The sequence below is a fragment of the Octopus bimaculoides genome, chromosome 2 (genome assembly GCF_001194135.2).
Source record: "Octopus bimaculoides isolate UCB-OBI-ISO-001 chromosome 2, ASM119413v2, whole genome shotgun sequence".
Taxonomy (NCBI): domain Eukaryota; kingdom Metazoa; phylum Mollusca; class Cephalopoda; order Octopoda; family Octopodidae; genus Octopus; species Octopus bimaculoides.
Window position 1 is genome coordinate 163012042 of NC_068982.1, and position 11641 is coordinate 163023682.

The window sequence follows — 11641 nt, forward strand, 5'->3', positions numbered from 1 at the left end:
CATAGGAAACGTTTTGAATACTTTTCAACAATTCAGATGTTGAAAATGTTTCAATATTGTAAGCAGCTTTTTTCATGTATATTGGAAAGTGTTAAAATATATATATTTGTTATATTGTCCTTAAGTTACTTAGAACTTTCTTAAATTACATTGCTTACACTTGTAAGGTTTTATCTCTAAAAGTTAGAGTTTAAAGAATTAATTTTCAATGAATGATGACTTCAGCATTTAAATTTTTATTATTCATTTATTAAGAATGGTAGAAAACATTAAATTTCTCCATTCTCGTTTGCATATATATATATTTTTTTTTTTAGCTTTAATAAGATATATTAGACATTTAATGGCAATTTAAGCAAGGTTTTAGAAGCTATCTCTGTTTGTTTTAAATCTTTTAACCATATTTCATGAAATGTATTGAGATTGTTTCTTTAAATTGTTGCTAAATTGAAAATCTCCTCAAGACCTTGAAAACTAATGGTCTACAAATTTGAATGAAGATTTTGCTGAATGTTCATTTAAGATCAAAGAGCAAAAGGTGAAGAGGTATTAATAGTGTCATCTGGATGTTTACTAACCTCAAATATATTTAATCCTAAAGTTAGAGATTATGAGTCTTTAAATATCTGGGTTCATCAATTTTAACTAACTGGAAATTATTACTTTGAAAACTATACAGTTTCAGGCATGAACTGCACAATAAAACAATTTTTGACTGAAAGGTGTGTGTGTACGAACACACATGTGCAAACACACACAATTATTTTTCATAGGTTATTCCAACTGTAGGAAGTAATAATATATTTAAAAAATACTGACATTTAGTTAATTAACATACAAAAATAGTAATATACTTTGTGATTAATATAATGTGGATTTAACTTAATCAATGAATCAGTATAATTTAAAAAAAATTTTTTTTATTTTTTAAATAGATTTTAAATTGGTAGAATTTCTTTCAGCTCTTAACTTTAATACCTGTCAATCCACTTTTTATTTAAGGAAGAACTTTTGTGATAGTTAAATAACAAGTTTAGCTATTAATTATTCTCTGAATTTGTAAGTTCATTGCAAGATGATTCTGGTGAGTGTACAGGCATGAGGTAGGTGTTAGTAAATACTGGACACAAACATGTGCACACACACTTGCACTATCATGTGTGTATGTAACTTTTCTAATTGGTAAGGGTTTTACATATTTAATTTTTTTCTTTAATGTTTCATAGCTGATGTTTATGTTGAAACTTCAAAGATCCATATTAGACCACTGGAAAATGTGTTATTTCAAGATACAATGGCATTAACTGAGCATCTATTCCTGAAGTTACATCCTAAGTAGGGGGTGGGGACAAAAAGCATTGCTCACACAGTTATTGGTAATGATTACATTGCTAGGCAGTGAACAGTGACAATTCTCTTGATTATTTTCTTTTGGTTTTTTTTTTTTTTCTTTCCCCTTCAATTCTCTTCTGGAATGCCATCCCTTTCCTTTCATCCTAAAAACCTATTAACTGTTACATGGACAGTGAATTTCTTTATCACTGTGATCAATAGAACTAACAATTGTAAATTATTTCTGTAGCTGTTTCTCTTGGTTACAATGAGTGTCTGTTACAGTACGATGATTTTCCTCTTAAAATGCTTAGATATGAAAATGAAAAAATATAAACATTGCCAACTGCCATTCATATACAGATTTTCTTATTTTCATTTGAAACAATAGCTATTTCTTTTCTTTTCTTTCAAATCTGCCAAACAATTTATCTCAAGTGTGCCACCTTCAAATTATTATATTCTTCTCATCTTGAAACAATTAGGTTCCGCGGTTGATATTAGCAATAAAATTATTTTTGGCAAAAAATGAAATTTTTGTATGTTTGTGGGCATGCATGTAAATGTACATATTTTATATTTATTCAGCTAGATTGAAGTGATTATAAGAGATTAGTGTGGATGCTGGCTGCTCAGACAATACATCATTCTATCTTTCTCTATTTCAATAAGGAGCACAGCAGTTTTACAAACTAATTAGTTGTATTGTATATATTGATTTCCTTTGCAGAAACTCCACGTAAGAAAGCACCAAAGAGTGAACCACAAAAGGTAAGATATGAAAGTCAACATTTATGTAGAAAATGCCTTTAAGCTATAATTGAATTCTCTATGACCTTGTGTACTTTCACACACATATATATATATAGACACTTGTGTGCGCACACATTCTCTAAAGAAAAACATATCTGTTCAGAATTTCTTCAGTGGCTTAGTGTTTCTCTGAAATGTTACTTTATGTTAGTGTCGTGCCAAAAGCTTTATTGCCTCTATTTTATAAATTATTCTACATATTTCCCATTTCATCCTAATTTTATTTTGCAAATTGTTACTACTTGAAAATATGATTGAGAAATTAGAAAAGCTAAATTTTGATATTATCTTATACTGAATCAAATGATTCTATATGTTCACTTATGTTACTTACAGTTGATTATATTGGAGATAATATCATTCCTGAATTTTGCATATTGTAAAGAAATAGATTTTAGCTGATGTCAATATAACCTCATTTGCTGTTATTTCTAGCTTAGTCCAGCAATGTCACCATCTGTAAAGATCACCATTGGGGGAAATGTTCAGTCACAAGGAGCTGATAATAAACCATATCACATGCAGCGTAATGCTACCGGTCCCGTAGCAGGAAATACACCTACCCAAATGACTCCGGCAGCTGAACATCATCACTATCAGCAACAACAACAAACAATGGCTTCCTCAGTAGCGCCACCACCAGCTAGTCTTCCAGCATCAGTGATTCAGCACAAACCTGCCAACACATCGCCTGCAGTTGTTGGTAGGTACCTGTTCTGTACATAGTTACTTTTTTTTTCTCTCTTTGAGTCAGTCATAACCAAAATATACCAAAATAAACATCCAGATATATCAAATTGAAAAAAATTTTAAAAAAACTTGCATCAAAATATCCGGTCCTTCATATAAAAGTACAAAAGGGGTTCCTTATTTATTACATAATGGTTGTCTTGATTGTATTCATGTATTATTTAAACTAGAACCGTTGGAAACTTAAATTAGTACCTGTCTGTATATGATAAACTTCTTCCTAAGCTTGGGACATTACCAGCTTTGAAAAGAAGTAAAATTAAATTCTACATCAGTGTTTTCTATTCTTGTTGTAAAATGTTATAAGCAATAGTTTTGCACATTTTATTTTAATTGGTTGTATTTGTTCTCATAAATTTTTGTTACACGTAAGATTAATTTACCACCAGGGCCCAGTTAGTATAGTTAATCCAATAGTATAGTGGTCTACACTTGTGATAAAAGCAACACTCAACTAATCATGATTGCTGCAGTGTTGCTGGCTAAATTGTGTTTGGCCATATATTGGTGTACTAATAAAAGTTATTGTTTCCCTACAGCGGTTCCTCCTCTTAACTCAAAGCCTGTTACACATTCACTTCCAATGCAACCTAGTCGGCCAACAGCCACTGCAACTGTTAAACCACAGATCAAGACAACCAGTAAGTTGTTATGTAACACTATTATAAAAGGACACAGCCCTATGAGTTTGAGTAATGTCTTTTAACTCCCTATTTTCAAATGTCTTTAAAATTGTATCTTCCAATTAAATTTTTAAATTTGAAGCACAACCTTTAAATTATGCTTCAATCATATATTCAATATACTTTTATACACAGTTCACTTTCATAGAATATATTGTTGCGGTCTTTTATTTCTGTTCTATAACATTATAACATAATTCTCTATTGTAAAGTTGTGTAAGATTTCTCCAGGATGTTTTTATTTGAAGTTTTAAGATACATCATGTTAATTTTCTTAAAGTTTGTTTGCATGGATGGAAGTAGTAGATATTTTTAATTAGTACTCATTCAGAACCTTTTTATATAGCTTTAAGCTATTTTCATTAGTATTTTTATGTATTTATTTTCAGTAATGCCCAATACAGAAATTATAATGATATACAAATTAAAAATATATACTTGTAGGCAAACATAAAAAGATATATATGTAATATATCTTTGAGAGGCTGGTATTTTACTGATAGAAAATAAAATAGCTGAAAATCGTGGATAATGTAATAAATGTGTTTGTAAATATCTCTTTAGTTCCTGCGGTCTTTTTTGGAACTTCACTTAGCTCTGATTTCATGTTTGGATGGCAACTTTTAAATGAGTAACCTTATCGCATGATTTAATGTGAATTCTTTAACATGTGGCACAATCTCACATTACATTTTGTTCATTTGACTTGTATTTGTGAAACTTGATTTGTAAAATTAAATATCAAAATAGCAACTGTAGGGCGAAATTGGTTTATAATATATTGTTATCATTGATTCTTCCTTTAAATATTTAATTCATATGCTTGTGTTTGTGAAACTGAATTTGTTGTAATCAGGTGACCCCCAATGAACACTTTGGCATATACTACTGTATTCTTCCTTGGGTACTTTATTGACATATGGATCACCACTTAAATACTTCGTTTTCAGTTAAACCATAGGTTTGTTCAGAACCCATACCTCTTCAGGTAACTTCATGGAAGGATTTGAGCTTGGCAAGAAGATGGGGCTTTTTGAGGGGGTGGTAATTCTCTCTCTCTAGTTAATAAAAGAGCTAAATATTTTGTTAACAACTTTAGCTCATTGATACTGATGACTGCTACATCTTGTATTGAAAATTAGGTGATTATTCTTCTGTCAGTTATTTTGCCTCCAAATTAACGGCTGTTGGGTTACTTGTGCCATATTTTACTATGTCATCCTTTAGTTAACAGACTCTTCTTTTAGCAGTTGTTAAAAGTATTTTCAGAAAAAGATAACCTTTAGCTTCTAATTGCTCTAAAGCTGTAATACAGTTGAGAATGGCTTTCTTATTCTTATAGTCTTTGGCTTAATACGAAGCTGCAAACTGTTCATGTTATAATTTTCTGACTGAAGTTAATATATTTGTGTGCTTAGAAGCAACATATTTAGTATAGCAAAGTTTGGATTCATTATCTTGTGGTTAGTTCTGCATATTTTATATTGTACAACAAGGAATGTTCAAGAAATGATGAAATGTATGGTTACACATATGTATATAGCAATTTATATTATAAAATCAATCATGCCTGCCAAAAGTTTTCTTTATCAAACTAAATTAGTAAATTCCAATTTGTTTTAACATTATTTTCAGTAAATTCCGGTAGTAATGTTCCTGCAGCTAATTTGGCAAGTTCACAAAATAATGCAAAACCTGGATCACCTCCTCCACTTATTTCATCTCCATTGAAATCCCTCCCAGAATTGCGGCCACCATCACCTATTGTTCAGACTCCTCCAGCTGAAAGGGCAAAAGAAGCTTTCAAATTTCCCATGAGTGATGAGGAATCTAACAGTCCTAAACCAAGTCCTAAAACGTCTGCTTCTGGTGGCACTGTCTGTAAGTAGGAAATGACTGTCTTCACTTGTCACTTCTTTGTTATAAGTGTTTGTCACTGTGTTATAATTTTAGTAATCAAGACTAGCAAAAGCTTCCAGGTATAAATGTTGTGTAGAAAATTTCATTTCACCAAATCTTGCCACTGATTGTTGTCAAAAATGCTTTTGGTATCCTTTTAATATTTTCTACTTTTATTTAGAAATAGGTTGTTTCGGGAGCCAATTTGCACCATTGGTGGTGGTGGTGGTGGTGGTGGGTGTGCTGTTTATGATTATTATTTTATTGTAAAACTATTTGGCAGCTTAGCTTTCTTAATTGATAAATCTGAACTTAATAGATTAATGCTCCATCTTCAATATTTGAGCTTCAAGCTTTGAGGTTTCTCATTGCAGTTTTTTATGTGAAATGTGGCTAATAGCATTTATGGGGAATAGCATTTATACACCAGACAAGGAATAATTAACCATTGATTATTGGTGGTGGTAAATTGTAGAATAAAATTTATTTAACAGTACACAGGAGGTATACTACTTGGTGATTATTTTTTAAAATTTAAATTATTCCCTCCTGGAGTGTCACACAGGTTCTCTTTGTGTAATATGTCAAACGCTAAATGTTGGGTCACAATCAACACCACTGGCCAATACACCAATTTGAAATAGCTAGACTGTGCGTGAAGCTGTCTTCATTGCAAGCTTTCAGACTTTGCTGTGCTGTATTGACTACTTCTCATTCTGTGATACAAAACCTCCCATTTTCTGATGGTCATATATTTAAATTAAAACCATCATAATTATATATAAGAACTTTATCATTACTTTTCACGACTAATTTCAACTCGTAGGCACTGTATTTCAGTAGAAATATAGTTATGAAAGAGCTAAAACTATAAAGTTTGAGGGAAATGTAAATATTACCATATACCAACATCTCTCACTTTCTCTCGTCCACATCTTTTAATGCATGGTTTGATTTTAAATGCATGTTTAGTACTTTTTGTGTATTTATTGTCTGATTACATCACTTCTTGTTTTATCCTTGCTTCCATTTGCCTGCTTATTGCGTTTCTCTTCGTCACTCTTATCATCCTCTCTTCTTTTTTGTTGCCTTGCTCAATGCACACTGCTGTCTCTTTTCACTCCATGTTTTTTGACAATTTCTTTTAGCTGAGAGACAACAAAGAAAATCTAATTGGGATGTCAGCAAAATTGTAAATGTTGGAAAAGGTATGAAATGATGGGCTATCCATTTTTGTCTTGAATGTTGCCACTTGATTGTGCTTCTACAAAATGGTCACTGGAAAAACATATATTTCCTTGATAGACAGAAAAAAATTTTGCTAAAGAATATTTATTGAATATTTGACAAACTACAATTAGTATTTTATAATTGGATTCAGTTATCTTTCGCCCCTTGGTATGAATTTTTGTGTACCTGTTCAAACAGGTTTTCAGGAATAATTGTTTTAATACATTGTTATCCAAAAAGTGAGTAGATCTTCTTTGTTGTGTAGTTTCTTTGAGCTTAATTTTCTTTTCTCTTTTTTTCTTTTTCTTTTTTTCCAGCTGGATCTGGTCTGTCATTTGGTATAGGTTCTCTGGTTGACAATAAAAAAGATAATAAGACAAAAAAGGGAAATGCTAAGGTATGAACTAAAGGCTTTAAAATAATCTCAGTATGTTTTGTGGTCAGTATGTTTGCTGGTATTGAGACAAAGACATTGGATGTAGAAGTTAGATAAAAATGAGTTATTTCTCTATTGACTTTGTAATGTTAGCCACGACAACCTACATATGGTATGGAGACTATGAATTGAAAGAAATAGGACAGATCTTGGGGTATTGGGTTCACATATTAGATGACCCATGGTTAAGAAGAGTGATGGCTTACTTCATGTACAACACGATCACATCTGCCTAGAACAGTGATAATGATTGCGAATTAACTGCTAAAAATTTTAATGGATATGATGATGACCGTTTTTACACATTTCTTGCGATTAAATAATGTTTTAACTTTTATTTTTGGTAATACTATAAAAAGAATTTGTTGTTTTTTTTGCAGCAAGACATCAGGCTGAATAATGCTGTATCATGGTCAAGTTTAGGTAAAAATAGTAATACAAGTGGCAGTACAGTGAGAAAGACCCCAGCTATGGAATGTTTTGAAGTTTTCCGTAGACAAGCTAAAGAGAAAGAAGAAAGGGTTCGTTTACCTTGAAACAGTTTTATTTTTCCCTTTATAAAATGAGTATTTGTAATATATCATTCATTTTTTTAAATGTTTACTTATTTGATAGTATAACTGTTTATCCAGAAAATACTAACTTTGATAATACAGTATTCAAGCAAACTGCTGTTTTTTTTTTGTTTTTGTAAAGTTCTCTGAATAATGATAATTTGTTATTTTATATTACACTTGTGAAATATCTGAAGCATTGAATAAAGAAAAACAAGTGAGCCCATTTTACATTATGAAGTGACAGTTGCTGTGTCTGTAGTCTATATGTAATTCAGATTGACAATGGTTGTACCTTGATAGAACAGCAATTCATATGTTATTTGTCACACTCAAAATGAGCTATTGCTTTTAAAGAGCTCATTGAACTCTTTAGTCTTGGGTTCTTTTAAAGATATGTTATTTCCAAAGTTGGCTAATTTGACTGACATACCAACAATCCATGTAGGATTGTTGGTATGTCAGTCAACCACACTTTACTCCTCTCCTTAAATGGCCCAAAGTGCGATGGAAATGCCTTAAGTGTGAAATTCATTTCATCAAATCATGTATACCAATTTTCTTCCTCCACAATTGATTTATTGCTTCCATACAAGTTAAGAACAGAGCCTATATTGAACAGCAGGAATTCTTGTGCTGCAGCAATAATGAATTAAAGATACCTTTGTGCTGTATATAAATAACCCTTACAAGTTCACTGTTATCTAATTTGAACCAATGAAGGTTATCAGTTACCAATTTTATCTTCAGGATCGAGTATTAAAAGAGCAAGAAGAACAACGTCGACAGGAAAAAGTTGACCGAGAGTGGAAACGCATGGAATGGGAACGTCAAAGGTGAAGAAATTTATTGCTAATATCTCTAGATTATTGTGACTTCAGCATTTTAAATCTAATGCAATGTTCCCATTTCAAACAAATATATAACAGGCAAAGTGGAATAGTGATTAAATATCCCACACTAAGATTATATTATTTATCCTTATTACATAGTCTTTAGGTTTATTTATTGTTGTTGTTTTTTTTTTTAAGGCTGGATAAGTCAGTAAATTTGTACATTTGCAGTTATTGGAGGGAGCAAGTGTTTTCACAATTTGTACTTGACAGTCTCTCTCTCTCTCTTTCTTTACTCCTTAATGATTTTTTTTTGTATGCCATTATTGTCTTGGTGCACTGTGCCTGACATAAATAAAGTCAAAAACAGTTACTGACCTTATACAAAGTGTGTGTTCACATCAACATTCAGAACGGCTTCTGAGAAAAGGCCATTTTGAAACTTCGCTACATCTGCATTTATGCTGATTAGAGCTGTTTTTTGCTGCTACAACTATAATTGTTCTTGCTCATCTAAACTTGCAAGTTGTCTACCATCACCACTCCTGTCCATACTTAATTCACCTATGTCCTCTTTCCATTACCTCAAACTCTGTACCAAACACTTTGATCAATCTTTCCTACCTAGAATCAGCTATTTGGAGCTCAAGCAAGTTGTGTTAATAGACACAACTGTTTATAAATTGCTTAGTTTTATATTTAGTATTTCCTTATTGGTCCTTAAATTTGAACAAAGTTTTTTGGTTGTTAATGTTTCTAGACGATACCATTTATTTTTGTTTTTGGATGAAGTGGTTACTGGTGGCATTTCTTAGTATTAATTTATAGAAAATAAAATCACAGTGATGCTGTTGTTATCAGATACTGCATTTTTGCATTTTAGGGCCAGGTTTCTTTCAATGATGTTCACAAACTGATTTTAGTTTGTTACTGTAGTATACGATTTGTGTGTTAACTTTTAAGTTCTATTTTGCTATCCACTCCACAGTCCTTCAAGTGACAAGTATGAAAGTTGTAAATTTTATGACTGCTACATTATATGCAATTACAAAGATTTTCTCATTAGCTGAATCTCAGCTACAGCTTCTGAAGCTATTGCAACATACTGCACCAAAAAGAAAATCTGTCTTAGAGAATAACAGCCTTCCACCAAAATATAAGTGTTAAAGTCTAAAGTCTTGAAGTTTTTTTTTTGGGGTGGGGGAATATATGCCTGGTTTTTCTGGTGTCAAACACTGTCATTTAAATGTGTGTAGATTGAGGTTGGTAATCAGGCCTTGCCCAGTGAGTGACAAAGTAATTATAACTCATAAGAGTTACATTTTTCATATTGTAGACACTGACAGTCATTTGAATGTTGCTAAATATCAATTTGTGATCTGATTATAATTGTTGTTGCTAATGTATTTCTGATCTTATTTCTTATACATTATAGAATTCTTTGTTAACTATTTCAAACTATTTAACTTTGTTAACTATTTCAAAAATTATTTTCATTAGCTTCCAAAAGAAATTTCACCATTCTTTATAGTTCAGTATTCTTGTCAGACAGGGTGGGTTTGAAAAAATGAAACTGCCTTAATTTACATGCAAACAAGGCAAATTACTTTCTCAAAATGTGATTTCTGTTATGTAAATATTTGTTGAAGCATTATCTTTGGTCTGTCTGTTTCACAATTGTATATTTTAGTGATGGTAATGTATTTTATGCTTTGCAATCTTTGTCTTATCTAGATGAGTTCATGTATAAAATATTTATCTTGCAGAGAACGTGAAGAAGAAGAAGCTTTTGAACAAGTTCGAAAGGCACAAGCTTTGGCTCAGCATGAAGAAACTGTAAGATTGCAGGAACTAGAAATGAGTCGAATGCATGCTCAGAAAGAAAGAGAAAGATTAAAAGAACAGGAGAGGCGACGACGAGAAGCGGTAAAATATTTGATTTGTTGCCTTTGTTTGGGTTTTTGGTTTTGGACATGCTTTATTTCATAATTGAATAATATATTGCGCAACTGGTTTTCTGATAAGGAATTTATAAACTATTGTAAAATGTTTGTTCAACATGAAAAAATAGTATTTATGTAAATATTTCTATATAGTTTAGTATTAATGTATTCCTATCTATACAAGTTCTGATGAAGCCTTGTAAATATGAACATTTAAAGCACTTTAGCTGTTATTTATCAGTTTGCACTTACTTGTAATAACTCCAGCTAGTATGAAGGCAAACTATTTATCATTGTTTTCCATGCTGACAGGGTTAGATGGTTAAAGAACCAAGAGCCAGAGAACTGCATCAAGCTCCATTGTCTTTGTTGGCATGCTTTCTACTCATGCCATTGACCATTTAATGTTATTCTTCCTCTGTCATATTCTCTTTTCAAGTTTTGGAAATTTCAACCTAAGAGACAGTACCCATCACCTTTTCTAGCCCTACAAAATTCTAAAATTTGTTACTTGAATGCAGCATAATTTTAGATATATGAGCAGTACTATATAGAATGCTTTGCAGATGGCCAGCAACTGGAGTAGTATTTGACTTAAAGAAAAGGTTTAGTCTTTGAGATGCATTTGAATCTCTAGTTACAATCAGTGTGGCCTACAAAGACAAGATAGTCACGGCTGGAATGCTTTTGATTATGAGGGTATCCTTACGGTCAAACAACAGCAAATTTTCATGTTTATTATTAAGGCTATGAAGACTGAGAAAGCAACGTTTTGGACTAAGAAAACTTTCGCATTATAGCAACGAGATATATATATATGAGGTATTTCGTGTTGCAAAACAGTGTAGGAGAGAGAATAGTGATGTTGTAGGAGAGAAATGTGTTCGCATGGATGATGGTACGCTTGCACTAAATGAGGATGCAAAGAAAGAGGTCTGGAGATGCCACTACGATAGATTGCTTAATAAAGAGAATGAATGGGAGGAAGAGAGCCTGCCGTATGTCGACCCAATAGAGGGACCAGCTATCCGAGTTGATAGTACCGGGGTAGATAAAGCAATTAAGAGTATGAAGACCGGGAAAGCCCCCGGCCCATCAGGAATCACTGCAGAGATGCTCAAAATATCTGGCAGTGTTGGCTATAGCCTAGTCACCCGTATTACGAACC

At 32.0% G+C, this 11641-nt stretch overlaps 1 protein-coding gene across 5 annotated transcripts in view; it reads left to right on the forward strand.

Annotated features, from left to right (window-relative positions):
- The window catches only part of LOC106869811 (bromodomain-containing protein 3), a 94988-nt gene that overhangs the window by 73497 nt on the left and 9850 nt on the right, over positions 1-11641 (forward strand). For 3 of the 5 annotated variants that reach the window (XM_052965698.1, XM_052965696.1, XM_052965700.1), the window contains 9 exons: positions 2063-2103; positions 2581-2848; positions 3435-3536; positions 5214-5459; positions 6626-6685; positions 7025-7104; positions 7524-7664; positions 8448-8533; positions 10297-10456. In XM_052965698.1, coding sequence (XP_052821658.1) covers positions 2063-2103; positions 2581-2848; positions 3435-3536; positions 5214-5459; positions 6626-6685; positions 7025-7104; positions 7524-7664; positions 8448-8533; positions 10297-10456 — 1184 coding nt within the window. The remainder of the gene's footprint in view (positions 1-2062; positions 2104-2580; positions 2849-3434; positions 3537-5213; positions 5460-6625; positions 6686-7024; positions 7105-7523; positions 7665-8447; positions 8534-10296; positions 10457-11641) is intronic. The other 2 variants (XM_052965699.1, XM_052965697.1) reach the window with 2 other exon arrangements.